General features: G+C 45.9%; 1 protein-coding gene across 12 annotated transcripts in view; it reads left to right on the plus strand.

Moving 5' to 3' along the window:
- Positions 1-27,031, plus strand: part of TBL1XR1 (TBL1X/Y related 1) — a 1,277,138-nt gene that overhangs the window by 844,538 nt on the left and 405,569 nt on the right. For all 12 annotated transcript variants that reach the window (XM_069618704.1, XM_069618702.1, XM_069618706.1 and 9 more), the window contains one exon: positions 1,420-1,517. In XM_069618704.1, the coding sequence (XP_069474805.1) occupies positions 1,420-1,517 (98 nt within the window). The remainder of the gene's footprint in view (positions 1-1,419; positions 1,518-27,031) is intronic.

Below are 27,031 nucleotides of genomic sequence, written 5' to 3' on the forward strand. Positions count from 1 at the left end.
CTATCTAACATACTTAGGATTTCATCATTGTAAGTCCTGATGAGTTTCCGGACTATCGGAATCCTTGGTTTTTGTCGTCATAGCCTCTAGGCACTTTGAAAGGGTAGGCGCTGTGACGGCTTTCAGGTTCCTGCTAATCACTTTATGCACAGGTTCATGTTTTCTAGGGGGGGGTAGGTTGCAGTGTCAACTGGAAGCGAATGGAGAAGTGATCCAACCAGACACATGGTGTAGTAATTATATTATCGATGGCGATATTTCCACTTCCCACCTAGTCAAGGATGTGTCCTTTCGTATGCGTGGGTTCAAAGTTGTGAATTGTTATATGGTGACTGTTTAAGGATTTCTAAAGGTCAAGAGCATTGCTATCTTTAGCATGACCTTTCCACAAATTAAAAGATCACTAAAGCAGAATTGGTAGTCAACAAAGGTGCTACAGTATCTACAAAGTCATCGTTACATTTGGAGGATTCACCCCGGGAACGATGAATTAAGACTCGGTTGATACTGTGGTTGAAATCAGAAAGCAGTTTAATGTGTAGAAGATCACAGCCTGCACATTCTGTTTTACCTTGATAGATTCCCAGTTCTTTACATATGACTGCCACCCACTAGGCCCTCATCTCTGTGTATTCTAAAGAAAACATATCCGGGGGAGGGGGCAGAGGGTCGCCTGTTCGATGGTGGGCCATGTGCATTAGTAGCTCAGGTCTCATTAATGCACATGATGTCCACGTTATATAAAAGGACAACGTTGTGGACATCAATTGTGTCTCACGAGAGATCTAGAGGGTTCCTTCTCCCTTTCCAATCTAATAAAGACCTTAGTCCCTACATTTTAATACCCCTGCCTCCTTTTGTAGTACATGTAAGAGATTCCAACGTAGTAAGAATTCAGAACGAGGTTGGCCCCCAGCCCTCTATTAGGCATAACGTTTATGTAAAGATGTCTGACCAATTCTGGCATCTCACATATTCAATGGTGGTGTCAAATTGAAATGTTATAATCCCTCTAAACAATTGTGTACCAAATGTGAATTTTCACTGGAGTCCTTCAAAACCAGCATTGTTCCCAAGTTCTTCTCTGTTCTTTCTGTTATTTAAATAGAACAATCTTGTCACATCACTAACCAACTAATCCAACCTTCAGGTGATAATTTCATGACATTTTCTCCCACTTTTGGTGGCGGGCAATTTCAAAATTGTGAGTATTAAAAATGTGTACTGTAGCATGGTACCTTTGGGTGTACATTTTGCAAACAACAATCAGAAATGCCCTATTTTAATTTCATCAGTACCTTGATAGCATTATATACTTTTTAAAAAGCCTTTAAAAGGCTTTGTGTAAAATGTCTCAAATGTATACATTGTACCCTGGATGTTCTTATTTCACTAATGTATGTTCCATCAACATTTTAGGAAACCTTGCCAGCACATTAGGACAACATAAAGGTCCAATATTTGCTTTGAAATGGAATAAAAAAGGAAACTTCATTCTCAGTGCAGGTGTAGACAAGGTGAGCATCTAAAATGAATCTCCAGATCTGTTAAATATTTTAAATTAACTGTTGGCACTGCATGAATGAGGGTTGTTTTATGGCAATACCCACTGGCTTTGGTGTCCATCCACATGTTCCCTAAAACGAATGCTTATAAGCTTCTGATTGGCAAATTTTAAATGTACAGTGGTTCCAACAACAATGCATTTAAAATATAATTACATACTTTTTCCCACAGTTTTACATATGGAACTCTTGCGGTGGCATTAGGAGGACCTGCCCGCACTGTATTTGAAAGAAATTGGGAAGCAGAATGGCCACAAATTGTAGCACATACCATTGCGCCTGTCACCACATTAGCTCCTTTCCTCTTTCATTAAGTACTACATTTATTAGCAGCATGTATGCTTAGTCTATGCCTCAAATGCTCTCTTTGAAACGTGTTTTTGGAACCTGCACAGGTTCTGTAAAGAGGCTGCAAAAGCTATAGTGCTATTGTTGTTTGAGAAAAAAAGATCAAAAAGAGTGTTGGGTAAGAATTGGTGTAGTCGCACTGTGTGAGACTACACAACACTGATCTGCTCGGTATTAGGTAACCCCCCCTTTTGGTATAGGTCTGTACTACACAAGTTGATAGTGTGACTGAGCAGCCAGGCCTATCTCAAGAGGGGAAAATGTGAGCTGTAGAGCTGTAGCAATGACATTTATATTTACAAGTAACCAAGCAACACTTATACTCAAGGTTTCTGTTATAAATATTTATTTAACATTAATTTTTAAATAAGCATTCTTTAAAAGAGCAATTTATGTAGCAATCAAATATACTTTAAAAAAAAAAGTCAGGATCAGTACAAGTTAGTGGATACTCTTTGGATATGCTTTTTACACAATTCTTACACCCGGAGGTGACTTCATTCACAAGGACAGTAATGGCATTTATATATTACTAGTTGTACTTTGAAGATTTTGAGGTTGCAGAAAGGAAAGGTTAAAGGAAGGAAAAAGATTAAACATGTTCTCAGGGTATGTGAGTATACTTAAATCTTCCAATGAAGTCTAGACAGACTATTATTGCTGGGAAAGGCCTAATACTAGTTACCATCCATGAGAGACAGAAATATCAAAGTCAATGAACTAGAGGAGTCTGCAGGGAGCCAGGACAGCTAAAGTCATTTGGAGCACAGTCTATGGAGCTGAGGCACTGCTTAGATGATAAACGTCTTGCACAAAGTCAGAGAGTTTGTATAAATCAGTTGTAGGGTCACAAGCTGTGAAGCCTGTGAAAAACGGAGTTAGAACCAACTCTAACAGGTCAGCCAATGCGATTCTCAACTGAGAAGAGCACAGCTAACGAGACAATTAGGTAAGTACCTCAAGTCTTTGCCTCTGGTTTGAAGAAGAGTGGTCCAGCTGGATGCTGTCCTGTTGCAGCTGTGCAGACGCTGTGTTCCTGAGCCTTTGTTGTGGGAACAAGAGTGAGAACGTCTGGAGGGCTCCTGCGGCAGCGATTTGGAGGTCTTCGGCAGCTACAGGCTCTTTTTGGTTCAGCAGCACTTCACGGTTTCAGCGCTCGGTAAACGGCACCACTGCGGATCTCGGATACCAATTGGGCTTCCTTCGCTCCTTGGGTCATGCACTCTGGCGAAGGGGGACTCAAGTTCGGGTCGTCCTGCTTCCAGAGGGTCCTCAGGAGAGTCCTGGAGCTTCTGGCCGGATTTCAGACGTTGCACGGATTTCTCGACCCCTGGCACTCGGTTCCTGCAGCAGCAAAGAAGTACAGCCAGTCTGGGAACATTGTCCAGTGGAGTTCGTCTCAGGGTTAGTTGGTCCCACTAACCCAAGGTTAGAAGTCGTCCCTTCCGGACCTCTCTTGTCGATTAGAAAAAAGTTTCAGCTCAGCAGCAGGGCTTCACCGGACAATTCAAAGGTCCAGGAGGATGCAGCAAACTTCGATCTCAGTTTCTTTCGTTGGGTCTTTCTCTCAGTGGTCGATTCTGCCTTTAGTCCCAAAACCCTCTCCTTTTAAGTGAGGCCCTTTTTTCCCACTCTTTCATGGATTTTAATGTGTTTTTGTGCACTGTTTCTTTTGCTTGTGGATTCTGACAAACTCCATAGGCATCATCTTTTACATTGTGTGTCACAGCACCTTCAGTGCAGTGGCACTTGGAAGTCTTTCAGATTTCCCAAAGGTTTAAATACCTTCTCTGGGATAAACTGCTGTTTCCCAGAGCAGTAAAGTGAAATTGACTTTACTTACCTTTTATAACTTTCTACACCCAGCACACACTATCTTACAATAAGGTGCTTGAGGGGTTACTTAGTATCACCTTTGTCTAGCTTCTCATGTAACATTATTGTAACCCTTTCCTCACTGAATGGCTGGTGGCAGTGGTTTATTTTTTACTACCGTTATTGGATTTTACTGTGTGCTGCGTTCACAGCCACTCTAAAGCACCCATGGGTGCCATTTTTGTCAAAATGGCCCTGGTCGTCTTTTTTTGCCATTTCTTTGTGGAAAGGTCCTTCTTGAGATTTACTCTGCGCGCCAAACCAGGTTTGGTCCCTTTGTTCATTTTGCTTTTGTCAGGATTCACGAGTGAAGCCCGCCTCTGGCTCCAGGGTGTCTGGTGGGGACAGGAAGTAAGGGAGGTGCCCGGAACTCCCTGTGCTTAGTCTCCTAGGAGACAGGAATGCACTCTTGGGTGTTTGGCCGGCTGGCTATCTGGCAAGAACAGCCACCCTGCTGGGTGACTGACAGCTAGGCTGTAATGAATGGGAGCAAGCTGCATAAAAGGCAAGGTTTTTTGGCTTGGAAGGCTGAGTTGACCAATGGACGAAGGAATCCGAAGAAGAATCGAAGAACTCCTGTTGCAACTCCTGGTCCTTTGGTTTGCCCAGTGAAGCCCTGATGCTGTGCTGAAACTCCAAATTCGTATCGACGGAGAAGCCCCTGCAAGGATGACTTCTCCCTTTTTGAGTTGGTGGGACCAATCAACTCCAAAGTAAGCCACCTGGACATCCTCTCAAAGCTGGTCGAGTTTCCACTGCAGTCGCTGCTGGAACCAGATAGCCAGGGAGAGGAACACCAGTTTTAAGCTGGCCAAGAGCTCCAGAAAGATCCTCCAAACTCCCAGGAAGTGGGACTGACCGAGCCAGAGCCCCCTCAACAGAGTGCAGGACCTCAGACGCAAGGAAAGCCCCTCTCGACAGCCAGGAACCGCGTTGGTGCTATTTGCAGTAGACGCGAGGAGCTGAAACATCGAAGTGCCTCTTGTTTGAAGATTGCCGGCTGTGAGTGGTGACCCTCTCATTGCAGTGCAGGAGTCCCCAGACGTCCTCCCTCTTGTCCCCACGACTGAGGCTCAGGAACAGCAGGATCTGCAGAGCTGCACAGGAACAGAAGTCATCTGCTGCACTTTTTCTTCAACCTACAGGTAAAGTCTGTTGTGTAGCCACTTGTCCTCATTAGAGACTTGCTTGGTTGGATTTGTAGAGTTGCTATCAGCTTCTTTACCTCCCAAGCCTAATCAGCTTGTGGCCCTACTTTGATTTATTCCATCCTACAAAGAAAAGATTGTGAAAGACTTTCTACACGCAAATCAGTTCACTTTGACTTTTGCTAACTTAACATTGGCTGGCCTGGCTCCCAGAATGAATCTTCTCTTCTGTTTGTGTTCTGCCCTCCTTCCAGGAAAGTGTTAACTTACTTTGCATTGGGGCGGGGGTTATTGAAAGTTCTTATCTGCTTAAGAATCATTGTCTGAACCCTCTTTTCTTTGACACTTCTCCAAAGACTATTCTAAATGCAAACAGTGATATATTAATGTCCATAGCACCCCAGCAATTGAAGTCACCTCAGGGTGTAGGTAGTGTCTGTGAGCCATCCCAAATGGGTATGCACTGATTTAGAAGAGTGTGTATTTTTGAAGTGCGTTTGTGTGTTGCTTTATATTGCTCCCTTCTGAAGAAGGCTTATTGTAACTGACTGATAAATTAATAATTGTTTAATCAAGAAACCTTGTGTGTGAGAGTTTTTGAATACTTGTCACTGCGAATCTCTGTGTAACTCCCCTACAGCTCACATTGCCCCCTCTTGAGATCCTGACTACTCGACCACACTACCAACCTGTTTAGTACAGACTTATACCAAAGGTTCGGTTCCTATTGCCAGGAGGTCAGGGTTGTTTTAGTGCACCGAAAGGGTACTGCATACAGTCTTACCTAACGCCTAGAGACAACGGACAGGGGAGTTTCGAGAACCTCCCTCTCATCCTGCCTTTCCAGACACACTGGAGACAGGCGAGCTTCAGGGCTGAAGCCTGCCACAGGAAAAGCGAACAAAGGGCTCAAATCTGCCTCGACTTGCAGAGTAAAACCCAAGAAAGACCTCACAAACAGAAAATGGCGAAAGAATACGACCGGGGTCATTTTGACAAAATGGTCCCCCATGGGTGCTATACTACAGCTGAGTATTCAGCATGCGGTAGAAAAGCACAAGGTAGGAAAATTAAACCACAGCCACCAGCCATTTAAAGTAGTGAGGGTAACATAAACATTGTTGTATGAGAGAGTAGGCTAAGGGGCTACTAAGTAACCTCCGCACTCCACATAAGATGGCGTTTGCTGGACCTACTAAGGGAAAAGATAAGTAAAGTCAATTTCACTTTACTATTCTTGGGAACATTTGTTCACAAAAGAAAAGATATCTAAACCTTATGAGAAATCTAAAAGGTTATCTCTGTGACACTGCACTGAAAGTGTTGTATGTCATCATAAAAAATGTTGATGCCTTTGGAGTTTGTCAGACTCCAAAAACAGAGGAACCATCTAATCCAAATCGGGTCAAAATGCACGAGAGAGTGAGGAAAAGGTCTTGCTCACTCCAGGTTAAAAAAAGTCCTAAAGTTCAGCAAAAGAGCTGGGGTTCTCCAAGGTTGAAAGGAATTGGCACAGAAATAAGATTTATCCCTAACAAAGAGTATACCTGTTGGTTTTGTTTTAAACCAGTGTTGATGTTTAGCTTGTGTCGTTGGGTGCACACACTTCCTTAAGTACTGTAGAATGTATTTTGTTCAAATTATTTTGGGATGTCATTGCTACCAAGAGTTTTAACAGTCTATCAAAACATTGAAGGAGTGCTTGTGGAGTGCTGTTTAGCTGGAAGAATCTCTTGCTGACCTGATCCAGGTACGACACCCAACAATTTCAACATCTTCTAACATTGTGGGAACGCTGCCCGGACATTTATTGTTCAATTCTCGTTTATAGTGACTTTTTACACAAGAATTCTGCAAACTGTACTTTGGTTTTATATTGTGCTTACTTCAGGCTGCTTTACCCGTGGCTCTGCCCACCTCTGCCTTCCTCTTAAACTGGCGAGCACGCTCATCTGCGCATGCATATCGAGGAAGTGCTGTTTAGCTGGACAGCAGGCTCAGACATCTAAGCATCTATACACTACCATCTATACACTGGTACATCCTTTCTTTGTATACCTTCTCGGTAACATACTTGTCATTTGCCAATTTTCGGTCCCCATTTACTACGGTATACCACATCTATACTTTTGTTCCTTTAACGTATACGTTAAAAACAGCCATACTGCTGGATGCTGGCACACTTGTGGTAACATTGTTAACTGAAACGCAATTAACGGCGAAGTCAAGTGCTTCTTTGTGTCTTAGTAAGAAAAATCAGCGTTTGAAATCGTTAACTACAGACATCCGGCAATTTTGGCAAATAGCCCCTGTGCCCTGAGAGTCTCCTGTGACTACCGGTTGGATTGCACCCTGATGCTTGTAAATCAGCAAGCAATCCTTCAAAAACCTTTGTCTAACAAGGAATCTTGCTTAATTGACTTGCGCCACATACCGTATGCAGACTTGTTGACGGCATCTACACAGTTTAATACAAATCATGATACTAATGTTCCGACATGAAATCTTGATACTAAAACTCATAACAAAGCCTCATCTACTAAACTATCTGTAACAACTGAGCCAGTAATTTGTTTAACAGATGACACCCAAATACCAACTCTTTATTTTCAAATCATTCACATAACACCCAAAGAAACTATACTTAATCAAGTGCATACACAGCAAATTGAGAATCAAACATCTTGTCATGTACCATCTGACCCTATGTCTATGCCGGTACACAGAGTTTTGATTAACTCGCAGGTATTTCACAAAACTGGACTAGTTGAGCTTTTGCACAATCAGCGCTAACATCTATCGCACTCGCCTGTATTATATCCCGAGTCGAATAATTCAACTTTCAATTTGTCGGCAAGCTTCCCCATGTCTTTTGTAAAACCAACTTCGAGACCTTCTTTTGGGTTGAATCCAGTACAAACGCATTGTATGAGATCACACTAATGGCAATGAACACTGGGATTACTAGCCTAACTAAACTGTTTGAAGTTTTAGAAATAAAAACTGGTGACCAAATGATATGTCTCAATGCTTTATCACTGAAAGTTGACGTGTTAACATCACAATTTGAAAAACAACTTAATTTGTTTTTACAAGATCGAATTCATTTGCAATTGACTATACCATCATGTGAGGCCCCCTGCAGAAACATGCAACCCAAGGTAATGCTCCTAGTTGGTTCACAGTGTTTGGAGGAAATTGCTATGCTAGAAGAATCCTGTCCCATATTGCGTTGCGATGGTAGGCAGTGCCCATCGTCCAATGTGGTCATACACATACAAGAAGTGGATGAGCCTGTCTTCAATGTATTTAAGAATCTAAAATGTCGGAAGAAAACCAAACGCACTGGTAACATCAAAAAACAATCTAAAAATCAAACTGCCCCACTCAAGTCTGTGACAAGCAATTAGAGGAAATTCATAGAGTCCTTGACTATCCCTAGGCGAGGCCTCTAGCCCAAACTAAAACCCTACGAAAAGTTGCAGAATAATCAGTGAAATTAAAAGGGGTAAACAAATTCTACTAAATGTTCTGATCCATCAAACTTGGTTACAACTTCAAATATTCCTGTGGAGTACATAGAGCTAATGAATCCATCTACTTGATCTATCTCATCTCTTCCACCTTGCCCATCGACTCACGACTGATTTAAGTCGATGACATCTATCTGGGAGCACTTATCTAATAAGAGTTGCGAGTGCGATACCAAGCAATGGAACCAGCGAGTTTCTTACTCTGGAACAGAGAAGGAGGCGATCACTCAGCAGATGTGACAATACATCCTCTAATTCAGAAAGAGTCCAGTCCTGCCCCTTCCGATCCCAGGAACTTTCAATTCAAAATAGCCCTGCAACGGTCCTATAAGGATGATCTCATCAAAGCAGATATTCAGATTAATCGCACCTAGTGGAGAGACTGGAAACTCCACACTTTGAAGCACATAACTTAGAATACCCTGACTGTTTACTTCTAACAGTGATAGACAATGAGAAGACCCTTTCCCTAATAGGACGACAATTCTAACAATGTTCAAAATTACCCCAAATTTGAAATCATTTAAATCACAAGATATTCTATACATCCAATTTCTCAATTACCGTAGATTGGATAAAGTCAAATTGACGATCCCCCTCTCAGATAGTGAGAGAACTACTATTGGGAACCAAATACCAACTTGGACAACATAGCTTCAAATTTGAAATTAATAAAGAGATATTAAATTGGAGATCATGACATCATATGTTTCCAAGAGACTTAGCTAAGGAAGGGCCTGATACTAGATGGGTTTGAAGTTTACCTAAACCCAGCTGTCAAAGTCTCTAAGGGGGGTAGGCCCTCCTCAGGCCTGCTGATCGCAATTAAAGATAACCTTCATTTTCAACATATTGAGTCTCTCTCCTCCAATTCTTACATTCAAATATTGGTGGGTAACCTGAATACGGACCAGACGAAGCAAAACAAGATATTCTCCAGCATTGGATCTTTCATAGATTTCGATGCTTGAATATTCCCCGTCGTCAGACTGGGAATCCTCGGTGATAAAAATAATTCTTACAATTTTTTAATATACATCAATTATCCCACCATGGAGAAAGCATGTAAATACTCCATTGTGGCCTATGAGCCATTCTATTGTTTGGTCCCTCCACCTCACTTTGGTCCTTTATGGCCTCAACCAATAAGGTGACGGGGTTTAAGCTCCGCCCCAGTCAGCCATCTTCAGATTTATCACTGCAGTCTATCAGACAGAAGGAATCCTCGAGCTCTCTGAGCTTTCGAATTTGTTTCACCTTTTGTGTGTAGTTTATATTTTTGTAATATATTCTACTGGTTTCCCCTCCTTAGGGGCTTTCTATTCGGAGCCTTTGGGCTCCGGAAAACGTTTTTCTTGGCACTTTTTCGTCGAGTGAAAGTTCCCCTCAGCATGGCTGAGCTACAGTCTGCCAAGAAGCCTTCCTTGTTTAGGGACTGCACGAGGTGCACGAAGAAACTGGTCTACATGAAGGGTCCACATGACCACTGTATTTACTGCTTATATCCACATGACATCAACAAATGTGACAATTGCAGGACTTTCTCCACCAAAACCCTGCAAGACAGACACATGACACTGTTACACCTTGAAGCCAAAGGTCTGTCCTCTGACGAGGAGTCTGCCAAGACAGCTCCTGTATTGTTTACTAAACCATCTGAGAGGCAAGCTTCTAAGGGAAGGGCCTCTTCAGTGGAAAGTAGTTCCTCTCCCTAAGGCTAAAAGAAAGTTGGAAGCCACTTCTTCTATTCCTTCCTTGGACTCAGGACACCACAAGGCATGTCATCCTGAAGAAAAAACTACCTCCAAAGGTAAGGAGGCGTTTTTTAAAAAAAAAAAAACAGGGTGGGGGTTAGTCCACGGAGAAGGCGTCCCCGAGCGGCAGCAAGGTCAGGGACTCGCCGGCGACCAAGCCATCAACGAAGCCACCATCAAATACGACAACACTGCAAGCCTCATCGTCCACGACCAAATCATTGTTGTCAAAGTCATCGTCCACGAAGCAGTCGTCGACGAAGCTCGCGTCGACGGATCAACCATCTTCAAAGTCTTTGCCCACGAAACCACTGTCAGCAAAACTGCCGTCGACGAAGCCATCGTCCGCGAAACCACCGTCGACCACTCCGAAAAATTCTGTGTCTTCTGAAGCAGTAGAACCCACAACACCATTCGCTGACCTCACGGGTAAACCATCCAATGTGAGCAGTCTCCATAAGTCTTTGGGAGCAACATCCCCAATTTCAGATACGCCTGAGCCAGTTGGAGCACAACTGTCCCCTTTAAAAGAGATGACAGAACTCCCGGACATCATTCTTCAGGAGGAGTTCTCAGACATGGAAATTCTTGGTGAGCAGCCTTTCCTCATTCCTAAGGGAAACAGCCCTCCTTGGCAACCAAATTCAGAGGACATGGAGGAATTTAACAGACGCCAAGAGCAAAAGAATAGGTCTTCTATACTGAAGGAGCCAAGAACTCCCCTGAAGGATGCTTGACCTCGGCCTAGCACACCCAGACACTCCCCTTCCAGGAGAAAACCACAGAAAAGAGCACAATATCCTGAACCTCCACGTAGATCCAGGAGCAGAACACTCAGTGCTTCACTGACAAGAGTCCCCTCTTCAGCATCACCGCATAGACCTCTATCGCCAGTTCGAGATCCAACTACGGTACCGGATTGGCAAGAGGACCCGTTCAGGGATTTTTCAGATCCGGATAGAAGGAGAGATTACGCAGGAGCCTGATGCTCCCTGTGAATGGGATGATTATATCGTCAAGAAACCCAGGAAGAAAGACTCCCCAGGTGATTCATCACTTCCGAACAATTTGGTATTGTTTCATATTATAATTGGTAAAGCTGTGGACTTGTTTAATATAAAAGTTTCATCGGAAGTGAAGAAGTCAGTGCTTTCGGAGTACAGAGACAAACGCAGAAGAACGGTTACCACCATTCCTCTTCTCGACACCATATGGGAGTCTGGGTCGAAGATACTGGCCACACCTTTATCCACACCTGCGTTGGTGTCAAGACCTGAAAAGAAGTACAAGGCACCTGACTCGGCACTGCTTTGTTTAAGGGGTCATACTAAGCCAGACTCAGTCATCACAGTAGAGGCCAGAAAGAAGTTAGCCAACCCATCATCACAACTGTCGGCACCAAAAGACAAGGAAGGTCGTAAACTGGAAGCCATGGGTAGAAAGGTGTCTTCCTCAGCATCTCTCACGATTAGAGCGGGCAATGCATTAGCCATGACAGCCAGGTTTGACCGTGAACTTTGGTCAGCTTGGACATGCGACGCCAAACATCTAGCAGCAGATTTACAGGAAGAAGCCAGATCAATCATTGCGTACGGAGAAGCTACTTCAGACCACATGATCGACGCCGCTGTCGGCGTGTCTGAGTCAGGTTTCAGACAAATGGCCCACGGCACGGTGCTAAGGAGACAGGCATGGATGAAGGCCACTAATTTCAGGCCTGAGGTGCAGGCACACATTTTGGACATGCCCTTCGACGGGCAAGACTTATTTGGCAAAAAAGTAGATAACACCTAAAAGGAATTAAAACGGACACGGATACAGCTCAAGCCATCAGTTCCTTGAAGGATAAATCTAAAGACCGCAGGTCTTTTCGCCCCTTTCGAGGTTCAGAGTCAAAAGACAGAGGATATACGCGTTTCTCCTATGGTCAAAAGTCACAAGGTAACACATTCCAAGGCAACAGATATCAATCCTCCAATAGGTATTCCCAGAGAGGAAGGCGCGACTCTTCCCAAGGTAAAGCCCAGAACAAACAAAATTGTCTATTCGATTCTTGCCCCTCTGTCGAAGACCGGTGGGGGGGGAAGGGTAAGTAAAAAAAAAAAATGTCAACGATGGAAGTCGATAACATCGGACAAGTGGGTATTACAGGTGGTCCACAGGGGTCACACTATAGAATTCCTAGACCACCCTCCATCCCTTGCCCCCACCCCTCGCAAAGTTCACATGCTGCGGAACGTCATGGCAAAAGTTAAAAAATAACTGCACAAAGCAGCTATAGAGCCAGTTCCTTACTCCCAGAAAGGAAAAGGTTTCTATTCCCGCTTCTTTCTAATCAAAAAGAAAAACTGTCAATGGAGGCCCATATTGGCCTTAAGGGCACTCGACAAATGCATCAAACGCATTAAATTCAAAATGATAGCCCTGCAAGGAGTCTTTCCGTGGCTGAACAGAAACAACTTCCTAGCCACTCTGGACTTTGAAGAAGCATATTTCCACATTTCAATGAATCCTGCCCACAAACATGTTCCTCAGGTTCACTATGGGAGACCTACATTTCCAATTCAGTGTACTCCTGTTCGGGCTGAAATCTGCACCGAGGCTATTTACCAAATGTCTGGCGCCCGTAGCAGCAAACCTCAGAAGGTTGAGAACGGAGGCCTTTCCATATTTGGACGACTGGTTGATGAGGGCAAGCTCCTACAGTCAAGCTCAATTGGCAGTATTGGAAACGATAAAACTCCTAAAAGGGTTAGGTTTTTCGATAAACATACAATCCTGCCCAGTACCCAGCTAGATGCTTCTGTTTTTGGGGGCCGAGTTCGACACCACCATTCCCAGGGTAAGACCATCGGCAGATAGAGTAACAGCCATCCTCCGCTTGACATCATTGTTCCTGGAAAAAGAGACGACCATGGTACGCTCTTTCAAATCCCTCCTGGGTATGATGTCCTCATGTATAGTTCTCATACCAAACTGCAGACTTCGCATGAGACCAATCCAGGAGGCCCTGAACCACCAATGGAAACAAGCTATGGGTTCATGGGAAGATGTAGTCCAGATACCGACAGCAGTGCACAAGGCACTTTGATGGTGGAATACTCCACGGAACCTGCTCCAAGGGATGCCATTCCAGGCACCAACATCTACTCTTCTTTTAAGGACAGATGCATCCCTTTCGGGATGGGGAGCGCACTTGGCGGACCTCTAGACAAAAAAAGGGGCTTGGTCAGAGCAGGAATATCAGCTCCACATCAATGTCCTAGAGCTCAGGGCGATACGTTGGGCTCTAAAAGCTTTCCTTACAGTAATGGCGGGTCAGGTCTTGACCAGACAGACAATACAACCGCCATGCACTACACAAACAAGCAAGGGGGCACGAAGTCAGAGATCTTATCACAGGAAGCTCAACTACTATGGTCATGGGCCTTGCACCACAAAGTCCAGATCAGGGCTGAACATCTCCCGGGAGTGGACAATGTCTTAGCGGACCAACCGAGCAGGTAGTACGCGTCATCCCACGAATGGGAGTTAGACGATAAGGAAGTTCAATGCATTTTCTCTGTATGGTGCCATCCACGGATCGACCTCTATGCCACCAGAGTCAACAGAAAATGTCAAGCATTCGCCTCAAGGTACCCGGAACATCAGTCAATGGGATATGCATTCTCGATGGACTAGACAGGGAAGTTCCTTTTTGCTTTTTCCCCCAATTCCACTCATTGCCAGAGTTCTGCACAGAATAAACGAACAGGATTGCTCCATGATTCTAATAGCGCCGGACTGGGCGCGACAGATCTGGTATCCGACTCTGCAGCATCTATCCCGGTGGCCTCCAATTCGCCTTCAGACACATCAATACCTCTTGACTCAGTAGAACCACAAAGTCCTCCACCACGACCCAGCGAGTGTCTCCCTCAATGCCTGGTTCCTGAGCAGCACAAACTCAGACTTGAACCTTCCGGCGGACTGCTGGGACATAATCGGGGCCTTTGGAGCCTCCTCGACAAGGATCACCTACGTGCGCAAATGGACCTGCTTCTCGAAGTGGTATGAAACATCTAGGATTAACCCACTTACAGCTTCGGTAGGTCTCTCCCTATCCTCCATCAAAGTTCATAGTCGGCCATATCGGCATAGACTAAGGCTCCAGAAGCGCAGTCATTACTCTCTCTTCCGGCCATCAAGATCTTCCTGAAGGGGTTGATGCGTACTTACCCTCCTATGCCCTCATCAGTTCCTTCCTGGAGCCTAAACACTGTACTAACGGCCCTTTTCGAACCCATTCACAGATGTGAAATAAAATTCTTATCTTGGAAAACGGCTTTTTGATAGTCATGACTTTGGCCAGGAGGATCAGTGAATTACAAGCCGTGTCTTCAGAACCTCCTTTTACTTTGTTTCAGCAACACCGTGTCATTTTGAGGACACACCCAAAGTTTCTGCCCAAGATCTTATCGGAAATGACGCTCACAAAGCGCATTGTTCTACCATCTTTCCTCCGGAAGCATACCTCGGAAGGGGAAAGATCTTTACATTCCTTGATGTGACTAGGGTTTTAAAATTCTTCTTGCAGAGAACTAAGGAGTTCCGCTTATCTTACAGACTGTTCATTCCCTTTGCTTGCCGCACAAAAGGGCAACATTTCTCCAAAGTCTGGCAAGATGGGTCTCGTTATGCATCACCCATTGTCATCAATTGAAGGGCGACCCCCTCTCCAGACCGCCTTCAGCACACTCCACCAGAGGGAGAGCGGCATCAGTAGAGTTACACGCAGGGGTACCCTTGAAGGATATCTGCGGAGCCGCCGCCTGGAACACGTTCGCTAAACATTACTGCCTGGCAGAAAATGCCAACAAGGAATCTGCAGTTGGACAGGCAGTGCTCCGCCACCTCTTTGCATAAGGTAGGACCAGCCTCCTTTCCCCGAGTAGGTAACCGTTATGTTGCTGCATGGTAAAGGTTTGTCAGAGATAACTTTTCTGAATCTATGCTTATATATGTATATGATGGTGGCATGCTTTAACTGCTTGGTATTGTATTCAAGCATCTGAATCTATGAAAAATCCAATGCTGGAGAAGTCTGTTACTTACCTGTAACTGTATTTCTCCAGCATTGGTATCTTTCATAGATTCACATGCGCCCACCCACCTCCCCTGAGAGGCTGCTCCTATTCTCAGCACTCATCATGCTGTAGTTTCTGCGGTTCAAAATCTGAAGATGTCTGACTGCGGCATAGCTTAAACCCTGTCACCTCATTGGTTGGGGCCATAAAGAACCAAAGTGAGGTGGAGGGACTACACAATAGAATGGCTCATAGGCCACAGTGGAGCATTTACATGTATTCTCCATGGTGGGATAATGGATGTATATTAAAGCATTTTAATAATTATTTTTATCACCAAGGATTCCCAGTCTGACGACGGGGAATATTCAAGCATCTGAATCTATGAAAGATACCAATGCTGAAGAAATACAGTTACAGGTAAGTAACTAAGACTTAGTTCTCATGAACATTTATTGGAATCCGGCCTTTCTGGAATACATGGCATATCCCGAGGAAGTGGCTAAATTGATCGACAAACAACGCCTAAAGTGGAAGGGTGCATGGGTCATCCTATGTGGTGATCTGAGTTGTATCTGCTTTGATGTAAACGGGCAACCCCGGGAGGCCGATCTGGTAGAAACAGAGGCTGAAAAGAGGGTTTTGTGTTGGCAACAAATGATAGCCGACAGAGACTTAACAATTCTGAATGGCTGCATAGAAGGAAATACCCCGGGGAAACCAACAAGAAAGGATTCAAGAAATGGACAAATATTGGACTACATCTGCACGTTAAAAAACATGTTATCTGTTATACAAACAATGTCCTTACTTGCGAAGCAAACAAGTGATTATAACCTGTTAAGTTTGACCTGGGGATCAGCCCGCCATGAAAGAGAAGGGATAGTGCTGAAAGATCTAGAGATAACACCAGGTCGAAATCGTCTTTGAATTCCTCTAAATAAAATTCTCTTTACCAAGGAAATTGAAACAGATAACGAATAAATTGAAATCTAAACGAGGAAACGAGAGAGTGGATTATTTACCGTTATTCAACAACTTCGAAGTTAAAAAAGGAACGGTAAACCGTCAGACATTTCAGCACACCCATCTGTACGATCAAAGGGTGGTAACGAGGAAAAAGATCATGAAACAGAAAATTAATAAACTAAAACTGACCTACCCCCGACATAGGTGCGCAAATCCGCAAACTAAAACAGCAACATAAAAATTGGACTAAGATGCACAAGAAAATGCTGCTTCGTGACGATGTGGAAGTAATGCTGGGAAAGATAAAATCCTGTCACAGTGGCGAAATATGGTCAATATTAAATAAGATGATTCGGATCAGGAAACTCTACTGATGAAACCCATTTCAGAAACCTCCTGGCTAGAACATTTCAAGGACTCTTCGGACAAGGCACAATTAGGCATACAACCCGCCCATTTGAAAAAAGCAGCGTGGGATGGCTTTGACCTAACTCCAGAATCTATCATCTTGATTATCAGCAAACTAAGTAATTCACGAGCCCCAGGACCCAACGGGCTGACAAATGCGATATTAAGGCAAAATCTTTTACAATGGGCAACATTCTTGTCTGTTCTATTGCAACACATTGTGGGGACAAGAGCGATAACTTTGTCATGGAAAACATCGATTATTGTGCCCATTTACAAAAAAGGCCAGAGACTCCAGCTAGCTATCGCCCGATAGCGTTGCTGGACGTGGCCGGAAAAATATTTGCCTCCTCAATATTGAAGAACTTATCCCAGTAGACAATAAGAGCTACACACAGGGATGAGTGGCAATCCGGCTTTGTGAAGGGGCTAGGGATGTCTCTTAACATCTTTATTATAAGCATCCTAAAGTCCAGATCTGAAAGATACAAAACTAAGAAGACATACCTGGCCTTTGTTTATTTAACTCAAGCCTTTGATACTATCAATCACCCAGCCCTTTGGAAAAAGATGGAACAATGGGGCTGTCCACGAAACATCATGGATCCAATTAAAGACTTTTACGCGGACACAAGCCTTAGGGTCAACACCTTAGGTGCTGTAACAAACCCTATAGACATAACTAAAGGCCTGAAACAAGGGTGCCCGTTGGCACCAGAGTTATTTAATCTTTTCATATGCGATATTGATTGGCCTTCCAGGGTACCTGATGCTTCCCGCTGAAGTTGGGTTCAGCGAAAATAGGGCAGTTGCTGTTTGCAGACGACATCGTCCTGGCTGACCAAACACTGGTGGGCCTCCAGAGGCAATTGGATGCTAAGCAAATCTATATTTCAACAAATGGTCTGCTGATGCATCCTGTAAAATCAATGATCATGGCCTTCGCAGAACCCACGAATAGGAAAAAAAGAGAGCAAAATCCTGGTATCTGTACGGAGTGAAAATACCAGAGGTAAAATCACTGACCTGGTTGGGCATATGTTTAAATACCAGTCCCTGGAATGCGCCTAGAATTGTCATCCTTCGAAGCAAAGTGAATAACTTGGCGTCACAAGGCCTCATTCTAGTAAAAAAGGTCTGTGGATTCTCGTTGATTCCGGTGGTTACCTCCTATAGAAAGAAAGCTATACCTATTCTAATATATGAAGCCGAGACCTCATTGAACTTTGACATCAAGCACTGGCAGATTATCGAAGGAATATTCTGGAAGAGAGTTTTAGGTTTACCAAGAGTCTTCCGATATAGGCCTTGTGTATGGAACTTGGCCTAACCTCCCTGAAAGCCATAATTACATGGAAATCTCTCCAGCTATTCAGGAAAAGTATCGAAGACAACCCGAGAGGAGGCTTCAGGGTTTTACAGAAAGCTGTAAAAGAAAAATCAGAGTGCTCCCTAAAATAATGGGTGTGCACTTGTAACAACACTGTTCAATTTGGTGGAAACACCTTGTTCACTTGTCCAAAACCACCGCAAGGTTAAGAAAAAAGGCGGAATTGGATTCAGACCCACGATTAAAGGCAGGTATTATATGGAAAGCCTCCAAAAGAAGAACAAAAGTTGAACTGTTTGCCGAAATACCTGCAGCCCTTTGCCAGCTGGTTCTTTAGATCTCAATTTTTGAGAATACGACTTAACCTGCTAGCAACGAGGGAAATCCTCAGACCAAGAACTCAGGGTGGGGGATCATTGACTTGTATACTGCAACGCAATGAAGATTCGACGATTGAAATTCTCAACCATTTAGTAATGTCATGCCCTGCAGCAAAAGATTTAAGGCTGAATCTTGTGATGGAAACAACTAGGAAGTATGGCCGGAGGAAACATGGTGGAAAATCTTATTAGCGGGAGAGAGAATTTCAATTACTCTGGCATTTGTCAAATTTGTAGTTGCTATCTTCCAGAGATTGGATCAACTTAAGCACGCACCATAAAAACAGGATGGAAGCAAATGCTAAGATCCAAGCCGTTTATAGAACTTGTATTAAATATACACTTGATATTGAAGTGGATTTTTTAGATGTTGGATAATTTGGCTTAAAGGATTTTTTTCTTTATATAACCACATGTAGCCAAATAAAAAAAAATAGAGATACCTTTTTTAAATCGTTTTCTAAATTCCAATCAAGGCAATCTTTCCCTAAATCAACCACGACATCCACTTTCAAACCCTTATCCATCAATTGTCAAGGCAAACAGGGTCATTTAAGAAGAGAAGTATCTTTTAAAGACTCTGCCCAAAACTCCAGAGAGACGACATGGACGTGGCTGAAGAATGCCATTAATGGCACACAGACTCGAAGCAATCATTAGTGCCAGGTAAAGCCAAATACCCATAAGCTCAGAATGGCACTCTGGAACACAAGAGGATTGAAACATTTAATGAGAAATAGTATTAGAAACATGACTAACTAAACAAACCAATTGGCCTGGCTATAAAACTTGCTGGATTCCAGCAATAAAACATTCTAAGGACTGACCATCAGCAGGCCTTTTAACAGTAGTGAAACTAGAGGTCGGCTGTCTATCACCTTGGGCATCCCCACATCCATTCAACCAACTAACTGATTTCTGCTCCTCCAAAATTCAGAATCCCCATCTTAAAGATAGTCATTTTGAACCTTTATTGGAATTTGATTGCCCTCCCTGATGACACCTTCTTTACATTAGTTGGCGATCTGCTAGATTTAAGCATGGGAGAGTTCTCCATTGACCCCATTCTAATTGTCGGCTATCTTAATACAAAATGTCTAAACATTCACTATGCTTTCCTCTCTACTCGAGTGAGACAGTGGCTGGACTTCATGGATGATGGGGGCTTTACAATGCTCAATGGGACTCTTGCAGGAGACATTGTGCTACACCCCACTTGGTATAGGGATACACTATCTGCTATAATTTACTATGCTTTTGTTACTACTCATTCCATTAAAACTTTAGAAACATTTGAGATTTTTCCAACCTTGAAGAGCGATCATAACATTTTAGGAATAACCTGGACCCAAAAAGATCTTATACATAAGATGTATAATAGCGTGACTATTAGAATCCAATCGTTGAACTTCAAGGTCTAATGAATAGGTTGAAATGGACAGCACCTAAGCTTCACTCACTAAAGAGATGTCTACCTAATGATTTGCTGGTTATGGATTTGCATAATAGTGTTTCCTATACTGAAACTTTAAACCTTTTCATGGCAACAGCCCAAGTGGGCTTTCTCCTAATGTCTCACATAGACATCCCCATGATCCAACAGTTCAAGACATGAAGGCTATGGTGAGGAGAGATGGGAAATAAATTATCTTGGGTAATTTACCAGACAAAGCCTTTGAACTAACTAAAATCCAAACAAAGTTTAAAAACTGGTCTGAACAGTATAAAGCAAAAAAGGTCCAGATAGATGCAGAAATAATGTTACCGGCTCTGGCATCCAAGTCCACTGCCCAGATCTGGTCGCTCCTTAAGGATGGTACCAACATCTCAACTGCCCCCTTGATGATTAATGTGTTCAGTGAACAAGCATAGATTCTGCATTTCACTATTCTATTTGCTGACTCGACTGCCTCTCTCAGTTCTCACAACCTTTGTAAAAATGATCTTTGTCTTCTGATCTTTCATCATGGGGATGTCCTTTTGCAAATAAAAAGACTAAGTACATCAAGAGCGCCAGGCCCTTATGGTCTCCAACGTAATGTTGTAATCCCACCCGCACCTCTGGGCCTCCATTCTGTTAATAATCCTCCAAGTGATAAAAACTGTTCTTATTCCTTCATCGTGGAAGTATTCAATAGTCATCCCTATATTTAAGAAGGGAAATAACAAATCAGCCGATAGCCTGTCTAGATATTCCCAGGAAGATGTTTGCCCATTTGGTCTTAAAAGAACTCCTCAAATGGCTAGTGGCGACATCCCAGCTTGACATTCACCAATCCGGATTTGTGCCAGAGCTGAGATTCACAGTGACCAGTATAAACAAAAAAACACTTACACTCAAGGTTTCTTGATTAAACAATTATTAATTTATTTAACAGTTTGATTAAGCCTTCTTCAGAAGGGGTAATATAATAGTAACACACAAACTCCAAAATAAACACTTATTTTCTCTAAATCAGCAAATACCTATTTGGGATGGCGCACAGCCACTTCCTACACCCTTGGGTGACTTAAATAGCTAGGACACTGTTGACATTAATATTTCACTGGTACATTTAGAGCAATACTGAGATGAGAGTTAAAGTAAAGAGCTTTCCGAATAAAACAAGAGATCACACACACATTCTGAAGCCGATACGTACTTTTGAACCCCCCCAATGCAAAGTAAATTAATCCGTTCCTGGAGGGAAGGTAAGAGACAAGCAGAGGAGAGAATAGTCATTCAGGGAGCCAGGCCAGCCAATGTCAATTGGGCGAAAGTCTAGGTGAGCTGAAGCACTTCTTGCAGGTAAGTAAAAGTCTTGCACAATGTTTTAGAAGTCTTTGTAGAAAAAGTAGAATCAAAGTAGGGTCACAAGCTGAGAGGCTTGTATGATGTAGAAGATGCAAGCAACTCTACAAAAGCAACCAAGACAAGTCTCAACTGAGATCAAGTAAGGTTACAACAAGAGGTAAGTTCTCTTAGAATATACAGTACTTTTTGCTTAGAAGAAATTGTTCCAGCTGGCTTCTGTTCCTGTGTGGCTCTACAGATTCTGTTGTTCCTGTGCCTCAGTCGTGGGGACAAACTGTTAGGGAGAATTCTCTGTTAAGGCTAATTTCCCAAACCTAGTGAGTTCCCCAGCAGCTTTGCTGGATTTTTGAGGTTTATTTTTTTCTCCTGCTAAGAGTGAGACTATTTTTCTCCCACTCTTAGGCAGGATTTGAGTATGTCCTTTGACTGTGAATGTGTTTTATGGGCTATGGGGTCTTTTACACCATAGGGCTTCATGTGTTTTTGGTATGTGTGCACCATCAGTGCAGTAACACAGGGGTGTCATAGTGACCCCCAAATAGACTCCATACCCTGGGACTGACTACTGTCTCCCAGGGCATGTAAAGTCACCATTGGCTTTACTAGTCTCAGATTGTGAACAGAATCAGTACAAACCATCATATTGTGGAAGTACTGGTAGGGGTAATTCGATTGCCCCTGGGTCTGTTTTCCAAGGGGGCACTGTCCAGTCCCCCCTTGTCGAATTTCTGGCTGTTGGCAGTGGATACCACGCAAAATATTCCACCAGAATATATCCTATGGGATTTTCCCATTGATTTTAAACGCACCACTTTTTGTGCAATGTTACAGATACCGCTGGGTTATTTATTTAATATTTATTCCCCGGTTGGCTCGTTTTGCCAGGACTCTGTTTTAAAATGGCGTTTGTGAAACTCTAACCCAAGTCGAGCCCTTTGTTCCACTTTTTGGCAGGCTTCTCCACAGAAGCCCTCCAAATGGTGCCACTCTGTCTGGGGTCTACAGGATGTGTAGGAGGGGGATTAGGCACCCTGGACTGAGTTGCCTTGGCAACTCAAGTCGCACTCTTGTGTGATTGGCCCAGTGGTGAGCCGCCCGGCTCACCACTTAGCATGTTTGAGTGACAGCTAGGCTGTTGAATGGGGGTTTTTCTGCATAAAAGCAGGGCTTTGGGGACTGGAACTTCAGAAGTCGCCACAGGACCTAAAGAATCTGAAGACGGGAGAAGCTGAGCCATCTACGACGACGACACCACCAGTGGAGCCCTGCTGTACAAACTCACCACTTCCCCGACAGAGGAGATCTTCTTCCAGGAGAGTCTTCTTCCCTTTGATTTGGTGGGAGCAACCAGTTCGCCTTTTTCACCTCCCTGAAACGTCTCGTGGTCGAATCGCCCGTGCCAAGCACCCCGGCGGCCGGATAGCCACGCTTCACCACTACCGCGAATAAAAGGGTTGTACCTTTTGATTCCAAAATGGCCGCCAGCACTAGGTAGACGTGCCGACGGTGCTCTCCTCTCCGGACCCGCTAGACGAAAGTGCCCACCACCCCGTCTGCGGTCCGATCAGCGACTCTACGAGGCTCCCAAGACTGCAGCAGCGACAAAGGGAAGCCAGGCGAGCCTGCCAGCAAGGAGGAGCGGAGTGGGGAATCCAGTGTCGGCAGGTCCGGCTGGGCGCTGGAAGCCGCTCGAGGAGTGAAGGCCAGCAGGGCCGAGAACGAAGGAGACGGCGTCCCCCGGAGGGAGCGGAGCGGGTGCTCGCGGGGGATCCCTCTGCCCGGACTGAGCACAGAGGGGAGCTGAGAGTCCCCGACCTGGTGCTGCGGAGGTGAAATCGGGAGGTGCGGCCTCGGGAGTTGTCCGCCCCCGCCAGAGTGCCCTAGGCTGAAGACACGCAAGGAGGCTTCTGTGGTTGCGGCCTTGGTGGGGAAAGGAGGCCAGCAGAGGCGTGCGAGTAGCGGCAAGGCAGGAGAGCAGCCCCGACTGGTCGGTGGACCCCCAGAGATTGGCGGGGCGAGGTACCCATATCCTGAAGTGGTGCTGTGCGGCTCTGGTGGGCCTAGAGGGAGAGCGGCGGTGTGTTCAGGAGTGGAATACTGCCCTAGCTGCTACGGGTGCATCGAGGAGGCCCGGAGAGGGTCGGGACAGTGTGGCTGTGACGGGGAGGAGCTGGTGCCGAACCGGATCACCGCCCGCATCCCTGGGGAGAGGAGGGACCGGCGAGGAGCGGGGCAGGCCGACATCTGGGCTGCAGTCTAAGCGGAGGCCCTACAAGCACACAAGGGCCCCTGTGGGGGAGTAGGAAGTAACCCCGGAGCCCGCATCGGACAATGGACGCTCTCCCTTTGGTCTGCGTGAGAGCAGTGGAGGACGGGAGTGGACCGGCTTCGGCAAGGGCACACGCCGGAGGAGGTGGAGTCCCACCCAGGAGCCAGTGAGGTGAGGAGGGGGGGGGCCCGTCGGAGGCCTGTTCATGTCTGCTCTGGGAACGGCGGAGTGAGGGGATCGTGCCCTGCGGTCCCCCCCCCTGACCGGTGAGTGAAGTGAGCAGCCCCGGAGTTAGAGAGGGGGAGCAGAGGCCCGAGAGGACGCAGAGTGCTGCTGCAGTTGTTTTGAACATAGCGTGGGGGCCCTGAGCGGGTCGGGGCTGAGTTGCCGCTCTTCGGAAGATTGGGGGGTGGGCGGGACCGCCGCCCGCGCCCCTGTCCCAGCCTGTCCCAGCCTTCAAGGATCAATTTCAACTGATGCGCAATGATCTGAACGAAGCTATTGGGCAAATGAAACATGAACTGCGTCAACTGGGAGAAAGAACGGATACCCTGGAGAAAGGGCTTCAGGAGGTGGACGCAGACACCTCAGCTAATAGCGAGGCAATTGAAAGGCTGGACATTGCCACCAGAAACCTTGAAATTCAGATGGAGGACTTAGAAAATAGGTCCCGCAGGATCAATATAAGAGTGAAAATGCTGCCGGAAGCGGTGCCGGATAAGAATTTGAAAGCGGTGGTCCAGGGCATCTTTGCGAATATCCTGGAGGTGGGTGATCCGGAAAGCGTGGAACTTGATCGAGTGCATAGGACTGGGCGCCAGTCCAGAGGTCAGGCTGCGAGGCCGAGGGATGTGCTCGCAGCTTTTACGAGGTACGCCCAGAAGGAGGCGGTACTCGGGGCAGCCCGGCACAAGGAACCAATTATGCATGAGGGCCACCAGATCGCTCTATTTCAGGACCTGGCGAATAGCACACTCCTGAAGAGGAGGCAAATGGCACTGCTGCTGAAGGTTCTCAATGAGAAATCAATCCGATACAAATGGACTTTCCCGTTTGGCTTACTCTTCGATTGGGAGGGGACCCAGAGGCGGATTATCTCCCTACAGGAGGGAGCTGATCTTTTGCGTCTGGACCTCGAGGATACCCCACCAGCCCCGAGCCAGAAAGCGGGGAGTGGTCGTCCTAGACCTCGCCCATGGGAATGGTCGACAGTTGGGGACAAAAGACGGAGAGAGGCCGGGAGGGGCGTCTCGCGGTCCAAAGGGGAACCCAGCGAAGCGAGGAGGTGGCAGAGTCCTGATGGAGACGAGTACTAACAGGGGTGGTGGGCCTCTGGGAGGGAGATGCGACTGAAGGGTTGCAGGTGGAGCAGCCAGGTTGGAACCATAAGGGCGATGTCGCCTGAGATGGGAGCGGGGAGAGCACGGGAGAGTTTGCGCCTTCTGAGGAGGGGTAGGGGGTTAAGGGGGGAAAAGAAGGGGATTGGCGACTAGTGAGGGATAGAGGGGCAAGCAAATGGGCACTCCAGTGTAGCAATAACCTTTCTATGGGTAATTCCTGAAGTGGCTGACACATAACGTAAGAGGGCTGAACACCCCTCTTAAAAGGAAGAAGTTGGAGCACTTCGCCCAGAAGGAAAAACCAGATTTCATGGGGTTCCAGGAGACGCACTTGTTGCGGAAGGATCAGGGCAGGTTGCGATTAAGAGGTTTTGATCAAATTCTCCATGCCTCTGCCCAAAGCAAATCAAAGGGAGTGACACTGGCCATCCACAACACGGTGGGCTTTGCAGTATGCGAGGTGACCAGGGATAAGGAAGGGAGGTATATAGTGGTCAGGGGGAAGTTTTTAGAGGCTCCCTATACAATAGCCGTGGCTTATGCTCCCAACACCGGTCAGGAGCAGTTCCTGCTATGGATCTTGGAGGTGCTACAGGAGCGGAGCTGGGGTCCGATTGTTTTACTGGGGGACTTGAAAATCGCATGGGACAGGCGCAAGGACAGGACCGGGGGGGGAGGGGGAGGGGGAGGAGGGGGGGCAACAATGTCTGGGGAATTGAAGGAGAGGATCGGCAGGATGGGGCTACGGGATGTTTGGAGGGAAACGATAGGAGACGAAGAGGGATATACCTTTGTGTCAGGAGTCCATGGCTCCCAATCAAGAATCGATTATATATGGGTGTCAACTGGCCTCATGGGGAAGGTTCGAGAAGTCTGCACGGGCCCAATAGGGATAGCAGATCATAAGACGGTCTCTGTGGCCTTGGAGCTGGGTCGGAGGGTAAAGGGGATTTGGAGCTGGAAACTTCCTGAGGCATTACTGAGGGACCCGGACATCCGGGGGCGGATTGAGGAGAGAATCAGGGACTTCTTTGAGATTAATCGGAAGGGGGACACGGGGGAGGGGATAAGGTGGGATGCATTTAAGGCCACCCTGCGGGGGGAATTTATTGCAGCATCGGCCCATCGAGCGAAACAACTACAGGCACTGGAAGCCCAGTTAGAAGCAGAAGTGGAAGTGGCTAGGCAGGCAGCGGGGTGTACCCCCTCCAGGAAGGCCATGCAAGCCTATAGGAAGGCGTTGGGGCAATTGGAGCTTCTATGCACGAAAATGGCGGAGGGAGCTCTGCTGGCCGTGTGACAGAAATTTTATGCTAGGGCAAATAAATCTGATGCACTCTTGGCGCGTCTGTTGGGAGGTAGGAGGGCGAGGAACGCGATCACGGCACTGAAGGCAGACGCGGGGGTCCGGGTTACGAGGCAGGAGGACTTACAGGAGGCTCTAGCTGAATATTATGAGGCCCTATATACTTCGCAGCATCCCTGCAGTAATGTGCAGGAACAATTCCTGCAACAAGTGCAATTGGGGGTAATTAGTAGCGAGACAAGGGACACACTTAATCAAGAAATTACTGAGGAGGAGGTAAGAGGGGTGATTAGAGATCTCCCGGTACATAAAGCTCCTGGCCCGGATGGTTACACCACAGCCTTCTATAAGCGGTTTATCTCACAGCTGGCCCCACATCTGACGTCACTATATAATTCCTTCCGTCGATCTGGTAGAATCCCCCCTTCTATGGAAGAAGCTAAGGTTACCCTCATTCTCAAACCGAATAAAAACCCGGAGGAGAGGTCGCCCTACCGCCCAATAGCGTTGATTAATATCGACGCTAAGATTTATACTAAGATTTTGGCGAAGAGGCGGTCCTCCCAAAGTTGATACTCCCGGAACAAGCCGGGTCCATTAGGGGAAGGCAGACGGTGGATAATATCCGGCGAGTGGCCCACATAGTCGAAAAAGTGAATAAAACGAACACTCCAGCGGTCCTGGTGGCATTGGACGCGGAAAAGGCGTTTGACCGTGTGGAGTGGACGTTTCTCTTCCGGGTATTGGAGAGGATGGGTTTCGGGGGAAGAGTTTGTCGATGGTTAAGGCTAACTACCGGAGCCCTATGATTAGAGTGATGGTAAATGGGACACCCTCGAGGCGGGTACACCTGCAGAGAGGGACGAAGCAGGGCTGCCCGCTCTCCCCATTACTTTTCGCGTTGTATCTTGAACCGCTTTTACAGGCCATCAGGGAATCCGGGGAG

This window comes from Ambystoma mexicanum, chromosome 10, assembly GCF_040938575.1.
Source record: "Ambystoma mexicanum isolate Mex_15411 chromosome 10, UKY_AmexF1_1, whole genome shotgun sequence".
NCBI lineage: Eukaryota > Metazoa > Chordata > Amphibia > Caudata > Ambystomatidae > Ambystoma > Ambystoma mexicanum.